At 46.3% G+C, this 26,320-nt stretch overlaps 1 protein-coding gene across 1 annotated transcript in view; it reads right to left on the reverse strand.

The window, feature by feature from the left end:
- Window positions 1-396: 396 nt before the first annotated feature.
- The window catches only part of GCA (grancalcin), a 66,483-nt gene continuing 40,559 nt past the window's right edge, over window positions 397-26,320 (reverse strand). Inside the window, exons 6-8 of the mRNA XM_033945018.1 lie at window positions 20,091-20,204; window positions 9,352-9,410; window positions 397-3,383 (exon numbers count right to left, since the gene is read on the reverse strand). Coding sequence (XP_033800909.1) covers window positions 3,357-3,383; window positions 9,352-9,410; window positions 20,091-20,204 — 200 coding nt within the window. The 3' untranslated portion in view covers window positions 397-3,356. The remainder of the gene's footprint in view (window positions 3,384-9,351; window positions 9,411-20,090; window positions 20,205-26,320) is intronic.

The raw sequence follows: 26,320 nt of genomic DNA on the forward strand, positions 1-26,320 counted from the left end.
AATTATTTGCCTCAATATTTAAGGGAAGAATTATCTTTCCCCTTGATTCAGAAAGTTGTTGAAAGCCTGGTTATTTTATTAGGCCTATGGAACTGATCTTAAGGAGGGTTAATGTTATATAGTTTGTAGATACAGAGTATTATATTATGTCAAAGTATATTGTTTTGATATTTGATTGTTTTAATTCGTATAATGAGGATATTTTTATCTATCTTGGGATTATTTGGGTGGGTCTTTACTATTAATTGATGGTATTCTTTTCTTCTTGTTTTGGGTTTTTTTTTTAATTGCACACTGCTTATATTTCCTTGTATAGTGAAATGGCAGGTTATCAAATAAACTTGTAAACCTGTTACAGCATTCCAGGCAAGGAATACACAGATATAAGCACAAAGATTTAACAGTTTAAGAGTTTAATTTGCACCATTTTAATTACCATGAAGTATATACACAATTTTTATGGATCTAACAGATTGTATACTTCCCAGTATCAAAAATATTCAGCAAAATCACTTAATGGATTTGCTGTGTTCATTATACTTGTGATACTGTAACACAGACCCTTGTTGAACATTGGGCTCTGCAGATGAGGCCTTTCTCATGGCAATGGATAAGCATACAGTATTCTTACAGTAAAGTATCAATTTTACATAAAACTAATGGAATAAAGTTCAACACATAAAAGAACTAAGCAAGCAAGCAATATTAAAAGTGCCTTCTTATAGCATTGGTCTGGCATGGACAATAAGGAAACCTTATTACGGCACAAAAAAAACTTTCAATGATTCAATGCCTTTAATATACAACAGTGAGGATTCACATACAGAGCTAGATTTACTAAAATGTGTTAAATGCACATTATTAGTAAATAGGTCTCATTGCATAAAATGGGACCTAGAGAAAATAGTGCACACTAACACCACAGGTGTACCTGAGTAAATTTAGCCTATAGTGCACAAAGGATATACTCTTCCAGTCACTGCAATCAAACACAAACTGGGAAGCGAGTACGATTTGCTCAAAACAGTCATATCTAAGTGGTCTGAAGAGCTTTATTAGTTTCATGGAAGATCAAAAATGTAAATTACCAACCTTTCTACACAATGTGAGAAGGGAAAAGAAAATATCCAGCTCATATCCAGCTATTACTTATATCTACTTTGTAACTGTCACACAACAGACACATCTGTGAAGGTGGCAAGGCATGTGTCATACAACTTCTTTATACAAAAGAACATAGAAAGAAATTAAAACAAGGTGATACCCTTTTACTGAACAGGTTTAATATGTTAACTAGTTTTTGTTTCATTACATCACTCCAAAATGACCCAAGAACACTTCTACCTATATGTACAGAGTATTGGCTGATTCCAATTCCAGAGTGTTGGAATTTTGAAAGGTGTGGGAAAGAATAAAATTTGAGAATAAAAAACAACCTCCCCAAACAATCCCATTACACTTTGTTACAAGTGAGGAAACTATGTCCATTTAGTTCTTTGTTTAATTTTAAAATATAGGTTTATTTCTCTTTATGAAATCCCAATTGTAAGGTTATTGAAGAAGTGGTCTAAAAAATATTCCCAAATGAACATGTTCGCTTGTATTTCAGCCCCTGCACTTTTTAAAGAGCAGAGAAAAAAAAAGCACAAAGGGGCTTTCAAAAGTTCTAGACAATAAAATTAAATTTATTAATGGAACACCAGAACACAGCCTGTGCTGGGGTCCATCAATAAATTTGGTATTATTGCCCGGAACATGAAGGCCCCTTTGTGATTTTTTTTTTCTCTGCTCCTTGTTGGCTTGTACCTGGGTTCCCTTAGGCCATTTTTTTATATATGCAGGCAACATCCTTTGCTCATTTCATACCAAACAAATAGAGTGAGCTAGTTGCATGCAATTTATTTCTACATATTAAGTGAACAGAGCAGCTACGCTTTACAGGCAAATATAAGACAGGATAACTTCTCAGCATAATCTAGGAATACAAATTTCTAAAGCTAAGGCCTTGAATGTTTTCAGAAATTAAAATATAAAACATGTTTTCTTTTGAAAGAATTTAAACAAAAAATATTTAAAACCCAGCTGAGCAGCAACAAACAAAACACATAGGGCTCCTTTTACTAAGCTGCGTTAGGGCATTAACGTGCGGAATAGCGCACGATGAATTGCTGCGCGCGCTAGACCATAATGCCAGCATTGAGCCGACATTAGTTCTAACCGCGTAGCACGCGGTAATATCCTGCGTTCGCTAAAAACACTAGCGCACCTTAGTAAAAGGAGCCCATACTGTTGGTGAAGTTGATATTTCAACCACTGTTGCCCTCAGTTATACATTTCTGAGTCAAAGGAAATATGTTCTGCTAATCAGAGAAGGGCTAATGTCACTTCTTTGATGAATTTAATAAGAGTATAATACTCTGGGGTTTTAAAAGAAAATATTTAATCATGCTGAATTTACACAACCTAGAAAATAATTCTAGAATGATTTAAGATTTGCTATTATACATGGTGTCAGGGAAAAATGGGACCTCCAACATTTATCTAAATAACCACAAAACAAATGTACTAAAACTTATTACTGACAGGTGTTACTACAAGTTGCTGTAAACACTGGACAATCCCTGTTTTCAAAATGACATTTTCAGAAAGTGACCATTAAAAATTTTTTTTTTTTAGCAAAATGGCATTTAGCAAAGAAGATAAAGTTGTGATTAAATTCTTGTGACAAAATAAGGCATACAGAACAAAGTATTTGTTAAGGGAGTTTGCTAATAAAAGGGTAGACTAATGTATTTTCCAATGTCATACTAAATGTTTAAACAATTGCAAAGTATTTTGAAACTATGTAAAGAGGTCCCGTTTTTTCCAGACACTGCAAAATTTTGCCATTTTACATGGAATGCTCAGATTTTATGCAGTTTGGAATCTCAAAGCAGTAGCAGGGTATTTACATGACCTCATTCATGAAGAGAAGTTGTGCACCCACTGTACAGTACCACAATATGTATAGATTGGGGCAAAAGACCACTACAAATACACTCTCATTTCTTAAAAGATACCTTTAAGCTTCTGTGTACAAGATATAAATGCACCTGACATTGTGACTATATAGCATGTATTGGGGCATAAGGTTCCAAAAACAAAATGCAAACAAAATTTATTGCTCTGAACTGTGCACTTTTAAAAATTAAAGAACTTATACAAATATGTTATTTAACTGGCAGAAATGTGAAAAAGTCTATAAGAGCATTAATTCACAGCAAATTTAATTCTTTTTCTTCCTTGTGGAGGTTACAGATTGTGTATTTGTTTTTTTATATACACCTTTTCCTTCATGGTTTTCACTCTTGTAGTACTTAAATCGCCATTGTGCACTGCAAAAACTAAAACAAGACAAAACATTATTACAATTTTGATACAAGCTTCCAGAAGATCGCATTTTACTTGTTAGGCATATTAGAGAGTAAAATAACACTTTGATTCTTAGATAAATTCGGAAGAAATCTGCATACAGTAATTGAAGCCATGTTCTAAGGATGTTACCTGTATTACTGTATCCTCTATATCAGTTATACAAGTCAAATTTTTTTTTAAAGAAAGAAAATTCATGCATAAGCCTGCATTTTTTGTCAATTTCCAACTCTAACCCTTTTAAAATTCACCTCATCCTCACGAATCAAGGTCATTTTCAAAAAGATAGATACCAGAGCTGTTTCTTCATTCCCCTTCCCCTCACACAAAGACCCTTTTTACAAAGCCGCAGTAGCGATTCCCAGTGCGACAAATGCAACAAAGCCCATAGAAACTGATTGGGCTTTGTTGCAATTGCTGCATCAAAATCACTACTGTGGCTTTGTAAAAAGCCTAAAGTTTGGACCTTGTTAATGTATTTTTGTAGACGATACTGTGCCTCTGGACAAAACAGATGGCCAGACAATTAACCCTCAAGCACTTTTTTGGATAACTAGGAGAGAGCTAAAAAGATGAATGCAGTTCAGGCAAAAAAAAAAAAAAAAGGGGGCCAGAACTCACACTTGTCTAAGTCAGAGATCTGCACGGGAATGGGAACCCCATGAGGATCCCCCCTAGGTCCAAGGAACTCCCGCGGGGATAGATGGAAATATCAGCCTACCTTTGTTCCAATGTTCCCTCTTTTCTTCGATCACTTAGCGCACCAGTTACTGATTGCCACTCACATGGGAGAGCTCTGTGCATTCACCAATCAGAGGGACAGAGCTGGAGCTTGATGGCCAATCATGAGCACTTCCTTGTAGAAGTGCTCCCAAATTGGTGGATGTGCAGATCTCTCCCAGTAGTGAGCCTTGGCGTGACCCTCAAGAATCTCGTTGGCTCAAGTCTGCCACCATTCACTGCGGCTGTGCAGAGGAGTGTAGGCAAACACCTTAGACGACTTCTTAGATTTGAGCAGTGGATCAAACACCAGGTCCAAATCGCTTGTAGTATCTAAGATCATGCGCTCAAAAGCCAAGCCGGAAGAGCAAAGCGACCCGGAACTTCCATGATAACTGGGCCCAAGCAAGAAGGTCCGGGTACACGTTCAGGTGCCAACCGCCCCCAAACCCGGAAACACATCAGAGCCGCACACCAGAGTCCTTGAGGCCAGTCTGGAACCACTACAAGGACGTGGCCTGGATGACTGTCAAGCATCAAAGGACCTCGGCCTGGATGGGAAGACGGAGTGAAGAACGTCTGGAAGCCAAGGCTGTGCTCGAGCCCCTCTCTAATGGGCTCAAATCTGTGGCTGAAGTGTGGCACTTTTTTTTTTCTGCCAAGGTCATTGAGTCGATGCAGGGCTGACCTCAGCACCTCACAATTGCCCAAAGCGCCTGAGGCAACACGGTCTACTTTCCGATATCTAGAGTCTGAAGGCTGATGAAGTCAGCTAGAATATAGTCCACTCCAGCTACATACACCGCTGTCCATAGACCTCAGGAAGCCTTTTAGGGCTAGGTGAAGGATTTACCACTTCCTCTATAATGGAGTCCAGTCATCCTGAAGGAGACGGGGGAAGCGAGCCCCACCAGCCCCAAAGGCAATATGTGAGCCCCACCATCCAGGAGGCAATGTGCAATGGAACATCCAGACACAGCGACTGAGGGTGAAGCCTCTAAAGTCCATGGCAGTTTCATGGCCAAGACATCTTGGTGGGGCGCCCAGTGAGAGAGCCAGGCCTACTGAATATGACGCAAATACACCCCAGCCCAAGAAACCACCTTCGGCCGGCCCCCATGGAGCCTAGAACCTGTAGGTTAAGACACCGACTTGTGGTTTTGTTTAGTTTTTGTAAACTATGCAATCTGGGAACACAGCTTCAGTTTCCGAGCTTCAGGCAGGTATACACGGTCCTCTGCCATAATGAACAGCACCCCCGGAAAGCCAGCAACCATGAGGGCAATGGATGGCTGTTGCTGAAAATGAAGCTGACGCTCCAGCTCAGGTACTCCAGAACTTGGAATATCTGTTGCACTGTGACGTGCTCCGCTGCCAATGATGGCACTATGAGTAATCAGTCATCCAGATATGGGTGAACTTGCAACCTTATCCTCCTCCAATGAGCCGCAACAACCACCAACACAGTGTTGAAGGTCCGGGGCGCTGTTGACAGACCAGATAGAAAATGGGAATCTGTATATATGCCTCCTCAAAATCCCAGGAGGCCAGAAACTCCTCCAGAGCCACTGCTGCGAAGACCGATTTCACGGTCTCAATCTGGAACTGAGGAAGCTGGAGAGCCACCTGAAATTAAATTAGATCCAGAAAAGGTCTCCAATCAACTGATGCAGTCCTTGGTACGATGAAGTAAACAAGAGTATCTGCCTGAGCCCGAAATGGCGCTTGGAATCGCCTCTATCGCTCAAATATCCAGGAAGCGCTGAACAGTAGCCTGCACTATGCGTGCTGTGTCCGGTCTCCTGGCAAAACCACAACCCAATCTAACAGGGGTTGTGCAAATTCCAGCTTGTAGCCTGACCAAAGAAATTCCAAGACCCATTGATCTGACGCAATGTGCACCCAGGCCCACAGATGCTTCAAAATCCAACCTCCTATCCACAGAGGGGTCCTCTACTCCCTGGCATCATTTATTTTTTTCTCTGGCAGGTCGGGCATAAGCAGGCTGATAGCGCCTGTAGGTCACAAACCGACCCGTGGAACCCCGATAAGATCTCAATGAAAAGGAAGGATAATATGGTGTGTAGGCACAAAAAAATCCTTTGGGAGACCCAAAAAAAAGGGGGGGGGGGCACTATACCATCCAGCAGCGCAGTCCTGATGGTATCCAGCCAACTGACCTACAGCAACTGCTCCCAGACAGGCAGCCGGGCTAGAGTTGCCATGGAGGACATAGCAGCAGCTTACTGCCGAACCCAAAGCATTCGGCGGGCTAACAAAGAATACACTGACCCTGAAGCCAGCCCTCTCAATAGGTCATAGAATCCTTCAGAATAGGTCATAGAATCCCAGCCATCAGAAGCTAAGAGGCACCATTGCCTTTGTCTCTAGCATACTTATCAAGTTAGGAAGGCGCAGCACGAAGGACAGTGCCACAGCAGCTTTAACTCCTAAATTAGCAGAGTCAAAAACTGTCACTAGGCAGTGATGTGCGTCGGGCCACCTGAGAGCCCTTGGAATTACCGAGGGTCACCCTAACAGTTGCTGTCACTCCTGCGCCAGAGGATACCAGCGGGAGATAGCGCTAGCATTCCGGAGAGGGAGGAGACGTGGCATCCAAGCTCAAGCAGCAATCCGAGCAAGCAGCGCCGCAAAATTAAACAAGAACACCACAGTCTAATCAGAACCAGGATTCGGAGTCCCTAAGGGATCCGCGAATGCAGCAGTCAAAGCTGGATCTTCCAATCCGAGCAGTGCAGCCTTGCAACCAAATGCTCATCGAGTACGGGATTCACCGCTGGCGCCCCTTGAACTGGCTGCGAAAAAGGAACAGTTGGAGCTAGCGCAGACACTGAACTCCCTAAGGAGGAAACACTGAGCAGAGACTGTGCAGGGGGGCAGAACAGCCAGAAGCAGGATCCTTGGCTTGAAACTCGGAGCACAAAAATCTCATGCACTCTGAGAAGGTATCTGGACCCTGAGGCAGAGAGTCACCTTCAGATGACTGAAACTTGTGCACTTTAGGCTGCGGAAGGTCTGCCTTGTGGCTAGCTACCACCGCTGCAGAATCAAGCCGCCCAAAAGCAAAAATGGCTGCCTTGATGGGCTAGCTGAGCATGTAATCACCTGCTTCTGTGAGGGGGAGGCTGAACCAGTAGTTACCACCCCCATGACCGCGCCATGCAGCAGAAAACGCTCAAATAGCAGCAAATTTGGACAAATTTGGCATGAATCCAAGACAGCAGACCTTCAGGACCCAATTCCAGCAGTTTTCCTGGCAAAAAACAACAACAACAAAAAAATACAGATTTTAAAGAAGCAGGGAGAAGTTTGAAAAAAAAATTTGACTGAAAATCCAAGATGGCCAATAGACCCAAATTCGCGCCAAAAAGGCACTTCCTGAAATAAAAAAAAAATATTAAAACAGCAGTTTTTAGGGGGGGGGGGACACAGAGGATCACTATAAAACACTCAAAACACCTCAAAATTAAGATTTAAAAAATTGTTGAAGCCTATCAGCTCTTCTTACTCACTGCACACAGAAGCTGCTTTTGCTCTCTAGCCCCTGTTAAGAGCCAGAGTAAGAATTCACTTAAAAATTGCAAAGTATGGATTTTTCAGGTGGGGGAACACAAAGGATCACCAGAAACGCAAGAAAACCCCTCAAAATTAAAGTTTGAAAATCATTGTTGGAGCCTGTCAGCTTATCTTACCCACTGCACTGGAAACAGAAGCTGCTTTTTACTCTCTAGCCCCTGTTAAGAGCCAGAGTGAGAATTCACTGCCACACTGCTGGAAAAGGTGTCAAGCTTATCTTCGGGCTGCCAGTCAGACTGCACTGTCTGACAATTCCTCCACTCCTGCAGACCACCAACTGCGCATGGAGATGGGCAGAGGTGCAAAAAAAATGCAGCCTGCATGCTGCGAAACACTGCTGAACCCCCTAATCGTGCTGAACAGTCTGTGCTCGACCCTCCAATTAACAGGGAGTGAGAAGGTCAGGGACGGCACTGACATAAAAGGAAGACTAGCAGATTGGCTAACAGGGATCGGCCTGTTAGCTACAGACCGAAGTCTGGGAATTCTCAAGCAGGCAGCACTTCAAATGTCTGCAGAATGCGAAAAAAACCGCAAAAGAGTACAAAACTACATTGAATTAAAAAAATAAATTGGAGAGAGCAAAATCAACACACACTGCAACCAATGCAAAAGAGAAAGACTGATGGGAGGAGTTAAGCTGGCCTGTGATGTATCCTAGAGGCAGAGTGAAAAACTTAATAGCTTTCTTCTGCAACCCATGCGAGTAGGGGGAAATAACCCTATGGTCCAGAACAGGGGTGGGCAAACTTTTTGATTCATGGGCCACAATGTGTTCTTAAATTTGACAGAGAGGCCGGACCAAGAGCATCTTTCTATCCCTCCATCCCTCCCATCCCCCTGTGCAGCAGCACCCTTGCCCAGCTTCTATCCTTCCCTCACTCTCTCTCATCCCTTGTGCAGCAGAACCCTTGCCCAGGTTCCATCCTTTCCTCCCTCCCATCCCTTGTGCAGAACCTTTGCCTAACTTCCATCCTTCCTCTCGCTCCCATCCCTTGTGCAGCAGAACCATTGAGCACCCACCCCCGCCATGCAGCTGAACCCCCGCTGACCCTCTATCCTTCCCTCCGAACGCGAGCCCTACATACCTCCCTCTAGAGCAGCATCAGGCCGACAGCACTCTAAACAGGCTGCTTTGTGGCCTTCTCTCGTTGGGGCCTTCCGTGTGCCGCATTACTGATGACATTATCAGTGATGAGGCAGAGAGAATTCCCCAACGAGAGAAGGCTGTGAAGCAGCCTATTTAGAGTGCTGCCAGCCTGACACTGCTTTGGAGGGAGGTATGTAGGGTTCGCGGTTGGCGGGGTTCGGATGGTGGGTGGGCTGGATTAAAAAACTAAACGAGCCGGATATGGCCCATGAACCGTAGTTTGCCCATGTCTGGTCTAGAATGTCTCATTTATTGCACTGGAAATGTCTCTTTAGTACACTCAGACCTGTAAACAAGGAAGGAGCAACCAGGGTGAAGTGGGATCAGGCTTTCCCTATGTGAGATTAGCCTTAAGCCATGTTGAAAGGTGTATGGGGGGTGGGGGGGAGGAGAGCATTCACAGAAAAAATGTTTGAATATCATTCCACTACAAACTTTTTCAGATAAAAATACTTATATTACTTTATACTTACATCATCATATGAAAAATTTACAAATCCCTGTTGCAAATTATCCCTTCGCCTTACCACATCTTTAAATAAAAGAAAGTAGAATTATATCAATTCAAATTATTCAAATGTTTAAAGTAATAGAATGGAAGGAGAAATTAGGTTCTTACCTGCTAATTTACTTTCTTTTAGCCTCTCCAGACCGTTATAGGTATCTTACAAGCGGGTATATATCTCATCATGACCAGCAGGTGGAGACAAACAAAACTGTGGAATAGTGCCTTTCCCTATTCCTATCAGTCTGCCGAATAGCCAAGCAGAACTAAAAACTTGAAATTTGAAACAGAAATAAAAACTTGAAATTTGAAACAGAAATAAACAAAACAGGAGTAACAACTAATATACCCAAATGCTGTTGGAAAATGCAAAGGAGAGATCCTAGCAAGAAAATGTCCCCACAGTTTGCCAGCCGAGCCACAGCCGCTGTTCTTCAATTCTCCCCGGCCCTAGAAAAATACTAGAACCCGCAGAAAAACCAAAATCTGCATGCATAACAGCCACAATAACAACACAACAATAGACAGGGTGGGGTCCTATACCGGTCTGGAGAGGCTAAAAGAAAGTAAATTAGCAGGTAAGAACCTAATTTCTCTTTCTTTAGCAACTCTCCAGACCGGTATAGGCATCTTACAAGCAGGACGTACCAAAGCAGTTCCATCATGGGTGGGACTCCCGAAGGGCCGACACCAGAACACGCTCACCGAACACTGCGTCCTCATGATAGTGTCTGACAAAGTAATGCAAGGAAAACCAAACAGCAGCTTTACAAATATCCATTGAAGGCACTAACGAAGATGCAGCCCAAGATGCCGCCTGACCCAGAGTGGAATGAGCCTTGAGAAATTCCAGAATAGGCTTTTTCTGAAGAAGATATGCGGACGCAATAATTTCTTTGATCCAATGGTAGCCTTGGAAGCACCATCCCCATTACAAGGAACCACAAGAACTCCTGGGTCCTCTGCACATAAGGGCGAAGAACCCGACAGACATCTAGCTTGTGCAACTGTTTCTGCACAGAAGATCCCTCCCGACTACCCAACACTGGGAGGACCACTGCCTGATTGATATGAAAAGGAGAAATGACCTTTGGCAGAACAGAAGGAACAGGCCTCAACACTAGAGTACGATATTGGAGTTCTAGAAGGAATTGGACAATTTTCTGAAGGAAAAGGGGATATAAGGGTATAGATAGAGGGCTACTATACAGGTCCTGGACCTGATGGGCCATCGCGTGAGCGGACTGCTGGGAATGATGGACCTCTTGTCTGACCCAGCAGAGGCATGGCTTATGCTCTTATGCCCGCTCCCTAGAAAACTCCAGGAGGGAGACCTACAAAAGAGAGCCTGCAGCTCCGAACACATCTAGCAGAAGTAATAGCCACCAAGAAGACCGCCTTAAGAGTAACGTCCTTCAACAAGCAGGTGCCCAAAGGCTCAAAATGGGGGTGCACCAGCTCGGACAAAACCAAGTTCAAATCCCAAGAGGGAACAGACGGACACATGGGAAGCTTGAACAATTTGGCCAACCGCAAGAAGCGAACGACATCAGGAATGGCAGTCAGCTGCAGACCTCGTAACAACCCACAAAAGGCTGACAAAGCCACCAACTGAACCCGGAGAGAAGACCAAGCCAGGTCCCAGTCCAGGCCATCCTGCAAGAACTCCAAGATGTTAGGCAGGGAAGTGCGAAAAGAGACCACTCCACGCGCCCCCACACCAGTCCTCAAAGATACGCCAAACCCGCACATAAGCCCGAGATGCGGAAAGTCTCCAGGACCCCAAGAGGGTGGAGATCACTTTATTACCTTCTTACCTAGACATTCCCTTTCAAGAGCCAAGCCGTATGACAAAAGGGACCCAGATCGAACATGGGAATGGGGCCCTGAGTCAGAAGATCGGGCGAAAGAGGTAGAGGATCAGACATCAGATGCCGCACCAGATCCGCATACCACAGACATCAGGGCAAATCCGGAGCCACCAGAACCAGGCCCGGGTGACGAACAATGCGGAGTAGAACTCTGCCCACAAATAGCCACGGAGGAAAAATATACAACAGCCCCTCCATTGGCCATGGTTGAACGAGCATCCAGACCTTCGGCCTGACCGTCTCTGGGACGACTGAAGAAGCGGAGTGTTTTGGCGTTGACACTCGTAGCTATCAGGTCCATGAGGGGCTGACCCCAAGACTGCACTATCAACTGAAAGGACACATGGCTTAGACACCACTCTCCGGAATCTAACACGTGACGACTGAGGAAGTCCGCTTGAACATTCTCCACTCCAGCTACCAAGATGTCCTGAAGGTTAGACTCTGCCCAGACCATGAGCAGAGCCATCCCCTCCGCCACCTGAGTGCTCTTGTTGCCCCCCTGATAACTGATATAGGCCACCGCTGTGGCATTGTCCGACAGAACCCTGACTGACTTGCCCATCAAGAAGGAGTAGAAGGCTAACAGCGACAGATGGACGGCTCTGGTCTCCAGAACACTGATCGACCAGGACACCTCCTCCGTGAACCAGGTACCCTGAGCTGAATGACCTAGACACTGAGCTCCCCAACCAAGGAGACTGGCATCCGTGAGAAGCAGCGTCCACTGTGGTTGATCCAGACTCGTTCCTTGAATAAGATGGGAGGTCTGGAGCCACCAACAAAGACAGCAGTGCGCCAACCCTCGCAGAGAACAGGGAGATCCAGACTGTGCCTCTGGGGCGACCACCTCCAAAGCAGAGCATACTGAAGAGGACGCATGTGGGCCCGAACATACCTCACCTAGTCTAGGGAAGCCGCCATCGACCCCAAGACTTGGAGGAAATCCTGCGCTCGAAGACAGCAGGACGCCATAAGCAGGCGAATCTGAGATTGCAATTTGCTTACCCGGGCCTCTGGAAAGAAGACCTTCCCCAAGGAGGTGTCGAACAGAACCCCAAGGTACTCCAGATGCTGAGATGAGGCCAACCGACTTTTGGAAAGGTTGACCACCCATTCCAGCGACTGCAGAAACTCCACCAAACGAGCCATGACCCGGGAGCTTTCCTGAAATGACTTAGCCTGAATCAACCAGTCGTCCAGGTAGGGATGCATCAGAATGCCCTCTGTTTGCAAGGCCGCTGCGACGACCACTATAACATTGGTAAACATCCAGGGAGCCGTGGCCAGACGAAACGGAAGTGAAAAGAACTGATAGTGCTGACCCCAAATCGCAAAGCGAAAGAAGCGCTGATGGAAGGCCTGAATAGGAACATACAAGTAGGCCTCCGTCAGATCGAGAGAAGTCTGATACTCCCCCGGCTGAACCGCCAGAATGACAGACCATAGTGTCTCCATGCGAAAAGAGGGAATTTTGAGAGCCCTGTTGACCCCTTTTAAATCTAAGATGGACCGATAGGTCCCATCCTTCTTAGGCACCACAAAGTAAATTGAGATATCTGCCGGTGCCGCACTCCTGAGGGGGTTCTGGAACAACCGCTTCGAGATCTAGCGAGTATTGAAGGGTCTGGCGAAAGACCTGCATCTTCCATGCCGCCCGACACGGAGAAGCTAGAAAATGATCTGGCAGAGAGCGGGCAAACTCCAGAGCATATCCATCCTGCACCACCTTCAGGACCCACTGATCGGATATGATTGCGGCCCACTTGGGAAAAAACTCACGCAGCCGGGCACCAATCCAGACCCAGAGGGGGCGCCAGCAAGGAGTCATTGGGTAGGAAGGGCAGTGGGGGTACCGGCGGAGGGATACCCAGCCCCCTGACGGGCCCCCCAAAAGGAATGCATGCACTGATAAAAATGACCCCGGGAAAACCTCGAAGCCGGGAAAGTAGCAGGGTCATATCTGCAGAACTCCTGCTGATGCCCCCGGGCAGTGCCACCCCTGAGTCGCCGGGTGGGCACGGTCTTCAAGCACGATCTGTCAGAGTCTGAATCAACTTATCCAAAACCTCTCCAAATAAAAAAAGAGGCCCTAAAGGGAAATTTAGTGAGCTTAGTTTTGGATGCGGCATCTGCTGATCAAGCACGAAGCCACAAGGTACAACGCACGGTCACTCCAAAAGCCATAGACTTGGCAGACGCCCGCACCAAGTCATAAAGGACCAGTCATCAGAATCACGATCCAGGACACGATCGGCTGTCTGGACCCCCAAGGGCCGAGACATCAAAATTCTGTTTATGAATGGTCTCCAACTTATGCTCCTCAGAGTCCTGTAAGACAGAACCGCCCTTAACAAGCACAGTATGCCACGTAGCAATTGCTGAGACCACCGCGTCCACCACTGGCAACTTCAAGGTAGCCCTATCCCACTCTAGGATGGAATACAAACAAGCCATGGTATTCCACTGCACTAGGACGATATCCCGAATATCCCGATGCATCAGAAAAGAGCGGGAAGCAGCATGGATCCCCCACAAGCGGGGTCTCCGGTGGAGCCTATTCAAAATGCAGCACTGAGGAGACCTGCTGAATCAGGTCTGGCTGCTCCTCCCTCTGAAAAAGGCGCACCACAGTCGCCTCTTCGCCGGAAAGCAGGTAACCTGTCACCGTCCCCTCAAGATGATCCTGGAAGTCCTCAAAAGGGTCCAGGTACTCATCCAGGTCGACATGCTCCTCTGACAACAAATCCTCATCCCAAGCCACTCTCGGGCGCATGGACAAGGGAGGAAGAAGGGACGCCAAAGGTGTAGAGGAGACAAAATTACAAGGGGTGTGGAGGGGAAGCCACAGGAGGTGCAGAAGGGAAGCCACAGGGGGTGCGGAGGGACACTCCCCCACGAATCTCCTGGTGCACGCAGGACCCCCAGCCACCTGAAAATAGGCTCTGCACAAAGCAAAAATTAAATCAAGGGAAAAACCCCCGGGGGGTCCTATGGGACTCCCTGCCACAGCAGGGAACCCATCAGAAACCTGCCCCTGCTTTTCCAATACAGGGTGAAAGTCATTTGAGGTTGCAGACAAAATGGAGAGGCCTGTCTGTAAAAATGGCGAAGTTCCCGCCAAAAATAACCCCTCCAGGGCCTGTAGCAGCTGGGAAGCCTGAACTGTCCCAGCCGCTAAAGCAGGCAAGCCGACATCAGCTGTTAAAGAAACAGCTGAGAGGGAGCCCCCAGCCGAACTGGGGTTAAGGGAATCCTTTTTATCCCTACCATCAGCAGCTGAGGAAATCCCTCCGTGGGCGGTGGGGGAAGACCGGGCTTCCCCACTGCTCCCTGCCGACTCGTGAGACACTAGCGGCGGAGAGCCCTGGATGCCTGCAGCCGCTGCCGACGAGCCTCCTCCACTGCACCGGCCTGTACACCGCTTGCACAGGCTGACCATGAATGCCTCGCATCTGGAGCACAATGCGTACTTTTTCCCTTGTAAAGTGCTCATTGCTCTTTACGTGACCTAGCTAGAAGAAAAGTGCTGGTTAGTTGAAAAATACAGTAAAATACAGCAAATTTAAAGGGAAAGCAACCCTTCAGACCAACACTACCTGAGGATGATTTTTTTTTTTAACAGAACAGATTCCACTGGCTCTAAAAGCAGTATGCCTTGCTTGAATTAGGGGGCAAGGCTTACTGCTGAGGTACCTCTAAAAAAATGTTGGGGAGGTTGAGGAAAGGGGGGAGAGACCCAGCAAGAGACCTGCCGGGTTTGACACCCCCGAGGCCGGACGGATCCCCAAACAGGGTCCACCCAAGCTCAATCCGGCACAAAAACGGGGACCAGGATCTCTAAACAAATTCCAACAGCCCTACCAAGGGAGATGGGTACAGCTCCTCACACCTGCTGAGACTGAAAGAAGACTGATAGGAATAGGGAAAGGCACCTATTATGTACTATTCCACAGTTTTGTTTCAGTCTCCACCTGCTGTTCATGATGAGATATATACCCGCTTGTAAGATACCTATACCGGTCTGGAGAGTTGCTAAAGAAAATCAGGTTCTTATCTTGATAATCTTCTTTCTAGTAGAGAGGCATATGAGTCTTGAACAACAAGAGTATAATATTCAATCAAAAATTTTTACAAATCACTTGACATTCTTACTTATAATCATTAAAGTATAAAAGAATCCCTCCCCACCCACCCCATTCATTAATAATAAACCAATTAGCAAATATCATATTTCCCAATCCCACCCTACCTATATCTTATATAATAACAAGGTGTTTAAGGTGTCTGATCATTAGAATATGTAATCAATGGCCCCCAATAAATAAATAAAATTTTAAAAAAAACACAAGGCACACTGTATGCAGAGAAAATGTTAATTATCATTTATATTCTGGGTTTTTTTCAAAGAGGTCAAGGCAGATGACTCTATGCACTGTCACCTCAGTAACAACAATACAAAAATAGACAAATATACCCCCCTCCCTTTTTACTAAACCAAGATAGCGGTTTTTAGCGCAGGGAGCCTATGAGCGTCAAGAGCACACTGGGCATTCAGCGCTGCTCCCTGCACTAAAAACTGCTATCTCTCCCTCTTTCCCCACCACCCTAGGGTCCACCAGCTCTCCCTTTCTCTTCCCAACTACTCTCCTATCCAGTATCTCTATCCCCCACCCCGCCTCTACACCATCCCTTGTGTCCAACTTCTCTCCCTTTCTGTTTCTTCCCTCCCTAAATACCATTGTCCACCATCTTTCTCCCTCTCCTTTGTTTTCAGATCCATTATTTCTTCTCCCCTCCCCCCAGGCTGGTATATGCACATCTTTTGGAACCCCCTTCCCTCCCTCTGTGTACTTCGGACACCAAATCGGGAGGCCCATTTAAAAAAAAAAATGATCGATTCGAGTCGATTCACCCAATTCGAATCGGAAATCGGGCAGCACTAGTGCGCAGGGTTCTCCTGTGTTATTTGGAGGTCACTAATGAGTTTCACCTTTCTGACCGCCTATTTACTCCAGCAGGGGGCTCCTGTTTCTAAGGCCATAATCTCCAGGTGGATCCATAGAGTCATTCTGTCCACCTATATAAGGGGTGCCAAATTTGGCCCGCAGGGTAATTAGATTTGGCCCGCAATTTGGCCCTCTGTCCTTCCCTCCCTCCATCCCAGTCTCACCTGCAAACAGCCTGCAGAAGATTGCCAGTGCTGTAGCGATCCTAAGCAGGCTGCCGTCGACCTCTGCAGCACGTTCCCTCTGCCGTGATCCCGTACATCAGAAGAGGGGCAGGATTGCGGCAGAGGGAACCTTTACTGTTGAATAAGCCCTCTCTATACCCGTCTTAATATTAACAATGCCAACAAAGGGGCCATATGGGACAGTTTCTTCATGCCCAGTAGTCTTGGACAAACAGATCTTATGAATGCCCTAATTGGGACAAATAGGATGAAGCCTAAGTCAGTTAAATTTTAGGATTCAATGGCTCCCAAATCAGATTACCCCAAAAGCAAGATGGAAAAAACCCTCAACAACCTCTGCCGGTATACCCACGTCTTACGACAGGGCCATACCAATCCATTAGACCTTTTAACTAAGATGCAATGAAATACTGATACAGATCAGGGACACCCAGGCCTCCTGCTTCCTTTTTCTTTGTCAAGATCCACTTATGCACCCAAGGATGGTGCTTTTTCCATATATAGTCAAATAATTTCCTCTGCAAGAACTTTAACCTTGCAATAGGTACTGCAGAACACAAAGAAATTTTGGTAAGAACATCATTTTACAAACAGCCATTCTCTCCAGCCAGGAATGATGAAAGGAGTGTGCCAGCTGTCCAGTGATCTCAAGAGGTCAGGGATAAATTTACTATAGTTAAAATTATAAATATTATTCAGATTACCAGAGATTTTCACCCCCAAGTACTGGATAAATTTAGAAGCCCAACCAAATAGAAACGTGTTTAAGAAAAGCCAACTCTTCCAAGTCCAAATTCACATTAAGAAGTTCCATCTTGGAAGCATTCATCTTAAATCCTGATAGGATTGCGTAGTGCTATAATTCCTCCAATATACAGGGCAGCGAGAACTTAAGCCAACCCACTGTAAGCAAAATATCATCCGCAGAAAGAGATATTTCAAGTTCAAGTTTATTGTATTTGATATACCGCCTAAGAACCTAGGCGGTTTACATAAAATGGAACACATTTGTACTAATGCTTCAAAGGGCATAACATAATAAAATAAAGAGGGAGACAAACAAAAATACACTAAAAGGTAAACATAAGAACATAAGCCGTGCCTTTGCTGTGTCAGACCTGAGGTCCATCATGCCCAGCAGTCCGCTCATGCGGCGGCCCATCAGGTCCAGGACCTGTATACTAGCCCTTTATCTATATCCTTCTATCCCCTTTTCCTTCAGAAAATTGTCCAATCCCTTCTTGAAATCCAATACCGTACCCTGTCCTATCACTCCCTCTGGAAGCGCATTCCAGGTATCCACCACCCGTTGGGTGAAGAACTTCCTAGCATTGGTTCTGAATCTGTCTCCTTTTAATTTTTCGGAATGCCCTCTCATTCTTGCAGTTGTCGAAAGTTTGAAGAATCTGTCCCTCTCCACTTTCTCTATGCCCTTTGTGATCTTATAAGTCTCTATCATATCCCCTCTAACTCTCCGCTTCTCCAGCAAAAAAAGCCCCAGTCTCTCTAATCTTTCAGTGTATGAAAGGTTTTCCATAACTTTTATCAAACGCGTCGCTCTCTTCTGAACCCTCTTGAGTATCGCCATATCCTTCTTTAGATACGGCGACCAATATTAGACACAGTACTCCAGATGCGGGCGCACCATCGCCCGGTACAACGGCAGGATAACTTCTTTCGTTCTGCTTGTAATACCCTTCTTGATTATTCCTAGCATTCTATTTGGTTTCTTAGCAGCTTCTGCGCATTGTGCCGATGGCTTCATTGTCATGTCCACTATTACCCCAAGTCCCTGTCTTGGGAACTCTCACTCAATAACAGCCCTCCCATTGTGTAGCTGTACCTCGGGTTTCTGTTTCCTACGTGTAAGACTTTGCATTTCTCTACATTGAACTTCATCTGCCATCTCGTCGCCCACTCCCCTAGTTTGTTTAGGTCCCTTTGTAAATCTTCGCAGTCCTCTTTAGTCTTAGCCCCACTGAATAGGAAAAGCAGTAAACAATACATCTTCTAAATTTTAGGTGGGGGAAGGACAAACCAAAAGGATAAAATAGGCACATAAAGGGGCAAAGGGTTCAGCAAAAGGCCTAGAAGGAACGATGCTAATGAAAATAATTATGGGTTGAAAACATACTTTATGCGTTTTGGAATAGGAAAGTTTTTAGGCCAGATTTGAATTTAGACACACAGTGTTTTTGTCTCAGATTGAAAGGAAGCGAGTTCCACAGCGATGGTGCAACAACGGAGAAATTGGTTTTACGTGTAGTATCTTACACAATTTGACACATGGAAGGGATTGCAAGGAGAGACTGCTGAGTTGACCGAAGCGTCTTTGAGGTGATATAAGGGGTCAGAAATCTGTCAATAAAAGCGGGCGAGGGAATGAATTGAACTTTTTAATTCTTCCCTTCTGACTATATTACCTCTAATGTTGTAGTGTCTCCTAATAGTTGCCAAAAAGAGGTTCAACTACCAAAAGAAAATATTAGGGGGAAGAGGGGACAGCCCTGTCTAGTTCCCCTATGGAGACAAAAGGCACTAGAGTATTCCCCATTGAACTCAATTCTAGCTGAGGGGGCCGAATACAAAGGAGAAATCTAAGTCCTAAAGTTAGATCCCAACCCAAAATGTTCTAGAATTTGAAGCATGAAGCCCCATACCACTCTACCAAATGCCTTTTTGGTATCAACAGTAAATAAAGCCATAGGAATAGTCTGTTGCTTAGCATACCAGATAAGATCCAAAGCACGTTTCACATTGTCCAGTGTAGATTTGCACGGGATAAACCCAGTTTGATCTTCACCCACCAGGATAACAATTATCCTATTTAATCTTGTAGCTATTCTAGCTAATAGCTTCATGACCAGGTTTAGCAATGCCAAGAAAGTTGTGTCTTCAGACAGGCAGAGCTACCCTGGTAACACTGGGAGACATCTGGCGCACCAAAAAGCCTCCAAATCCAGATTTTAAAAACCCAAAAATAATAAAGTAAGATCAGAAAGACACCTTCCAACTTGCATGTAGAAGCAAAAAGGAAAAAAAAAACAAGTAGCCAGAACATATGCTAAGTGATGCAAGAGGCAGAGTCAAGAGAGAGAAAAATGATGCCCATTATATAAGTCATGACTATAGGAGAATAACTCACTTGTTCAATACTCATATGCCTTTTGAGCTAGAAGTTTCATTTATTAAATCAATTACATGCAAATTATCAAATACATCTCTTGCAAACTTGTTTTTAAACCACCTTTTTTCCCTTATCAAGTGATTCAATACACTTGACAAAGAAAACTGGAATACCTCTTTCCATCAAAAACTATGAAAAAAAGGAAAACTAAATCACTGTTTGCCCTGGATTGGTAGCATGAAATATTGCTATTCCTTGGGTTTTGGCCAGGTACTAGTGACCTGAATTGGCTACCGTGAGAACAGGCTACTGGGCTGGCGTTAATTCTAGCTGTGTAGCATGGGTTTAGCACACGCTAAAAACGCTATCGCAGCCTAGTAAAAGGAGCCCTAAAATTGTTCTTGATGAGAAAAACCCTAGTATAATTTACACAATTCAAATGATTCTTTTTCTGTACTTAGAAATGTTACAATATAAATGGTTTATATACAGATAACAAAAACATGTAAAAATACCTGTCAATGCCCGTAGCTTTACGCAGCAAGCTACGTAATCATCAAAAAAGATTTTACCACTCTTGCTGTAACGTTTTACTATTGTATTTAATGTCTGAGGACTTAACCTATATCCTAAAAACAAAAAACAAATAAACAAAAAAAAAAAAGGACAAGAAAAATGTTGTTAATTATCAAGAACCTTAAAAGGGTATTACAACTTATTCCTGGAAATAAAATTTCTTATTTATTTTACTTACAATGTATATCCACTGGAAGAAATATATTCTATTAAACGGTGTTAAACTCTTAACACCATTTGGCAAGTTTATGCACTTCTTAGGTATACATAAATTTGGGTCATTTTACCAAATACACTGTAGGTTAATGGGAGATAAGAACAATAATCTATTTTCTCTTTCCCTGTTACTGTGTTAAATAACTTGCTGTGCATCACCCTGAGCACATTATAAAGAGACTAGTGTTTAAGCCTGTTACATTAATGGGTGCTAGAAAGCAATGTTACTTACCGTAACAGTTGTTATCCAGGGACAGCAGGCAGCTATTCTCACTAGTGGGTGACGTCATCCGATGGAGCCCCGATGCGGACGTCTCACAAGCATACTTGCTTGTAGAAACTTTTAGAAGTTTCGAGTCGCCCGCACTGCGCATGCGCGAGTGCCTTCCCGCCCAGTGCACCGGGTGCGTCTCCTCAGTTCAGATAGCTAGCAGAGAAGCCAACCCAGGGGAGGTGGGTGGGATGTGAGAATAGCTGCGTACTGTCCCTGGATAACAACTGTTATGGTAAGTAACATTGCTTTATCCCAGGACAAGCAGGCAGGTATTCTCATTAGTGGGTGACCTCCAAGCTAACCACAATGGGATGGAGGGAGAGTTGGCAACTTAGGAGAATAAATTCTGTAAAACAGCTTGGCCAAACTGTCCATCCCGTCTGGAAAAAGTATCCAGACAATAATGAGAAGTGAAGGTATGAACCGAGGACCAAGTGGCAGCTTTACAAATTTCCTCAATCGGTGTCGATCTGAGGAAAGCTACAGATGCTGCCATAGCTCTGACCTTATGGGCTGTGACTTTACTGGGAAGGGATAATCCAGCCTGGGCATAGCAGAAAGAGATACAAGCCGCCATCCAGTTGGAGATGGTACGCTTAGAGATAGGGCGTCCCAACTTGTTCGGATTAAAGGAGATGAAAAGTTGAGGAGCAGTTCTGTGAGGCTTGGTGCGTTCCAGGTAGAAAGCCAAAGCACGTTTACAGTCCAGAGTATGAAGAGCCGATTCTCCAGGATGAGAATGAGGCTTTGGAAAAAACACTGGAAGAACAATGGATTGATTTAGATGAAACTCCGAAACAACTTTAGGCAGGAATTTCGGATGAGTGCGAAGAACCACCTTGTTATGATGGAACACTGTAAAATGTGGATCCGCAACCAATGCTTGAAGCTCACTAACTCGACGAGCCGATGTGAGGCCAATGAGAAACACCACTTTCCAAGTGAGAAACTTCAGATGAGCCTTGTTAAGAGGGTCAAATGGAGGTTTCATAAGCTGAGAAAGAACAACATTGAGGTCCCAAACCACTGGAGGCGGTTTGAGGGGAGGATTGACATGGAAAAGTCCTTTCATGAATCTGGAAACCACAGGATGAGCAGAAAGAGGTTTCCCTTGAAAAGGCTGATGGAAAGCAGCGATTGCACTCAGATGGACCCGTATCGATGTAGACTTGAGGCCGGAATGAGAGATGTACAAAAGATAGTCCAAAACAGAGGACAAGGAGGCATGTTGAGGCTCCTTATGATGGGAAACACACCAAGAAGAAAATCTAGTCCATTTTTGGGAATAGCATTGCCTAGTAGCAGGCTTCCGTGAAGCTTCCAAAACATCCCGCACAGCTTGAGAAAACTGAAGGGGCATTATGTTGAGAGGAACCAAGCTGTCAGGTGTAGAGATTGCAGGTTGGGATGAAGCAGAGATCCCTGATGCTGTGTAAGCAGAGATGGAAACATTGGGAGAAGGAAGGGCTCCCTGCTGCAGAGTTGAAACAGAAGGGAGTACCACGGTTGTCTGGGCCACCAAGGAGCAATCAAAATCATGGTGGCCCGGTCGGACTTGAGCTTGACCAGAGTCTTTTGAATGAGAGGAAACGCATACAGAAAGAGATTCCTCCAGTCCAGAAGAAAAGCATCTGCCTCGAGGCTATGAGGAGTGTAGGTCCTGGAGCAGAACTGAGGCAGTTTGAAGTTGTGGGGGGCTGCAAAGAGGTCTATCTGAGGCATTCCCCACAGAGAGAAGATGTGATGAAGGGGCGTGGAATGGAGAGTCCATTCGTGAGGCTGTAGAAGACGACTCAAGTTGTCCACCAAGGCATTGTCCGCCCCCTGAATGTAAACCGCTTTGAGGAAGGTGTTGTGGCGAATTGCCCAATCCCAAACTTTCAGAGCTTCCTGACAGAGGGAGGCAGATCCCGTGCCCCTCTGTTTGTTGACACAATACATCGCGACTTGATTGTCCGTGCGAATGATAACTACCATGTCGTGAAGCAGATGCTGAAAAGCATTGAGAGCATTGAAAATCGCCCTGAGTTCCAGGAGATTGATGTGGCACAGGCGGTCCGCACTCGTCCAATAGCCCTGAGTGCAAAGACCATCCAGATGAGCACCCCAAGCATAGTTCGAGGAGTCGGTCGTGAGAACCTTCTGATGGGGAGGCGTGTGAAACAGCAAACCTCTGGAGAGACTGGAAGAGAGCATCCACCAGCGAAGAGACTGTGCCAGAGCAGGAGTGATTTGAGTGTGTCGAGTCAGAGGGTCAAAGACCTGTGACCATTGAAACGCCAGGGTCCACTGAGGAATCCGCAGGTGAAGTCTGGCAAAAGGAGTCACGTGTACTGTGGAGGCCATGTGACCCAGAAGAACCATCATGTGTCTCGCTGAGATGGACGGACGAGAGGACACTGAATGACAAAGACGAAGAAGAACATCCATGCGATGTGGAGGCAGGAACGCTCTGAGTTGAATGGTATCCAGAACAGCTCCTATGAAGGGAAGAGTCTAGGAAGGTTGCAGATAGGATTTTGGAAAGTTGATCTCGAACCCCAGACTCTGCAGGAACCAGATCGTCCTCTGGGTCGCCTGGACGACTCCCTGAGACGTGAAATCCTTGATGAGCCAGTCGTCGAGGTAGGGAAACACCTGAAGACCATGGTTCCTGAGTGCTGCGGGCACTACAACCAGGCACTTGGTGAAGACTCTGGGTAACGAGGCCAGGCCGAAAGGAAGCTCTCGGTATTGAAGATGAAGATGTCCCACCCGAAATCTGAGGTATTGTCGAGAGGCCGGATGGATGGGAATATGAGTGTAGGCATCCTTGAGATCCAGAGAGCTTAACCAGTCGTTCTGCTCAAGGAGGGGGTAGAGAGAAGCCAGGGTTAACATGCAAAACTTTTCCTTGATCAGAAACTTATTGAGCACCCTAAGATCCAAAATAGGACGCAGATCGCCCGTCTTCTTTGGAACAAGTACCGGGAGTAAAAACCCTTGTTCCATTGGTCCAAAGGGACCGGCTTGACCACCCGGAGCTGGAGCAAAGCCTGAGCTTCCTGAAGAAGAAGGGCGGTCTGGGTCAAGTTGGAAGGATACTCTCTTGGAGGATGTTCCGGAGGAACTCGATGGAATTGAAGAGAGTATCCCTCCCTTACGATGGAAAGGACCCAGAGGTCGGTGGTAATAGCCATACATCGATGGTAAAAATGATGTAGGCGACCTCCGATGGGGGGAAAAACAGGGAAGGGCAGAGCGACGGAAGTTATGCTCTCCACGAGACAGTCAAAAAGGCTAAGGAGCCTTGGGGACAGCAGATGTTGGAGGCTTTTGCTGCTGCTTCTGCGGATGCTGTCTCTTAACAGGCTGACGGATAGGAGGAGCCTGTTTCGGTGGGTAACGCCGCTGGTAGATCAAAGGCGGGCGTGATGGACAAGTAGGAGTAGGCTTGGGCTTTGGGCGGAGAATTGACTGGAAAGATTTCTCGTGGTCCAATAGCTTTTTTGGTTGCCGCCTCAATGGATTCATCGAAGAGGTCGGCTCCAGCACACGGGACGTTGGTCAGCCTGTCCTGAAAGATTGGGGTCCATATCGATGGTTCGAAGCCATGCCAGGCGTCTCATGGCCACTGAACAAGCAGCAGCTCTGGCAGAGAGTTCAAAGGCGTCGTAGGAGGACTGCATCATCTGCAACCGGAGTTGGGACAACGAAGCCAGAACCTCCTGGTACTCAAACCGCGCTTGAGAGTCCAAATAGGGCAGGAACTTTTGCAGAACCGAGGAAAAACTCAAAATATGTTGTAAAATGAAAATTATAATTAAGGACTCAAGAGGCAATCATCGAGTTCTGGTAGATGTGCCTGCCGAACCTGTCCATGATCTTGCCCTCCTGGCCAGGTGGAACGGTGGCATAGACCTGGGAGGGATGAGACCGCTTCAACGAGGACTCCACCAAGAGGGACTGATGGGAGAGCTGGGCACAATCGAATCCTTTATGGTGCACTGTGCGGTACCTGGCATCCAATTTCCCGGGAACAGCGGGGATGGAGTAAGATGTCTCAAAACAGCGTATGAAAGTCTGGTCCAGCAGCTTATGCAGAGGAAACCGAAGGGACTCAGCAGGCGGCTGAGGGAGATGCATCGTCTCCAGATACTCCTTAGAAAATTTGGATCCCGAGTCCAGGCTAATGTCTAAATCCACAGCCATCTGCCGAAGGAAAGAGGAGAAAGACAGCTGGTCAGCCAGAGCAGGGCCCCGAGAAGGACTCTGGATCCAACGAGGCCGGGGATCGACAGGGAGAAAAAGATCCCATGGTGTCCTCGAGCTCCGGCATAGGAGAAGGCGAAGTGGCCGGTGGCGAATACTTGAGGAAAGGCTGCTTCCGACGAGGCGAGGCATGCCTGGATGAATGCCTCGAAGAATGCCTCGAGCGATGACTAGAACTGTGCCTGGAAGTAGGTCTCGAACGTGGAGGTGAGCGAGGCGCCGTCAAGGCTTCCAGCGAGTGGATGGGGCTGGAAGCGGTGGATCGCAGCAGAGGTGGTTGGGTAGAAGCGCCTCGAGGCCTGGCATCGGGTCCGATGGAGGCACTCGCAAAGACTCTGCTCCTTGCATCGAGTGAATCGGTTCCAACGGAGGCACTCGCAAAGACTCTGCTCCTTGCATCGAGTGAATCGGTTCCAATGGAGGAATGGGCAAAGACTCTGCTCCTTGCAATGCATGCATCGATGCCAGACCAGACTCGGCTCCCTGCAGAGAGTGTGTGCGTCGCTGAGGCACTGGAGGCGGCTCGACCTCGCGGGAGGCCTCTGCGTGCCCAGGCTGGATTTGGGAGAGCAGCTTCGGCCCCATAGTGGTAAAGAGCTTGATAAATTGCTTCTCCAGCAAGGTCTGGAACAAAGCCGGCAAGGAGGGATCCGAATCCGCAATGGGACCTCCTGCATGGACCTCGCACACCCTGGAGCCCAGGTGCTTGGACTTAGAAGCCTTGGGCACCTTTAGCACCACGGGAGGATGGGCTGCTGAGCTACCTGACCTGAGGAGACAGAGGAAGGCACCGCAGCAGGCGTTGGAGCCGGCACAAACGAAGCAGGCTTGAGCAGACTCGAGGCCGCAGAGGTGGAAGAGTCGAGGAGGAAGTCGAAGATGTAACGCTCTTTGATGAGGACAGCTCCGTCGAAGCCTCCATGCTGAACAGCGATTCCCACAATAAGCAGCGACGTTTAAACGCACGTGCTGTAAGCGTGGAGCAAGGCCGGCACGATTTCGGAAGGTGTTGAGGCCCGAGACACTGAAGAAAGCGTCGATGAGGGTCCGTTAGCTAAATTGCGCGCTGGCACTTGACACACTTTTTAAAACCGTTGATAGGCTGGGACATAGGCCGAAAAAGCTCCGCCGCAAGATCGAAGCCGCGGGGCCGTGGCCTGCCCGGTCGAACAGATGGAAGAAATTTTTTTTTTTGAAAAACAATAAAACACAACGAAAACCGACAATAATGAGTAAAAAGAACCCAAAACCGCGGACTTAGAAGGCACAAGTGAAGTTACTTCGCGCAGAGAGTCAAAGACAGACTTCTCAGCTCCGCGGAAAAGTAAGAACTGAGGAGATGTGCCCGGTACACTGGGCGGGAAGGCACTCGCGCATGCGCGGTGCGGGCGACTCGAAACTTCTAAAAGTTTCTACAAGCAAGTATGC

Source organism: Geotrypetes seraphini, chromosome 5, assembly GCF_902459505.1.
Source record: "Geotrypetes seraphini chromosome 5, aGeoSer1.1, whole genome shotgun sequence".
NCBI classification, from domain to species: Eukaryota; Metazoa; Chordata; class Amphibia; order Gymnophiona; family Dermophiidae; genus Geotrypetes; species Geotrypetes seraphini.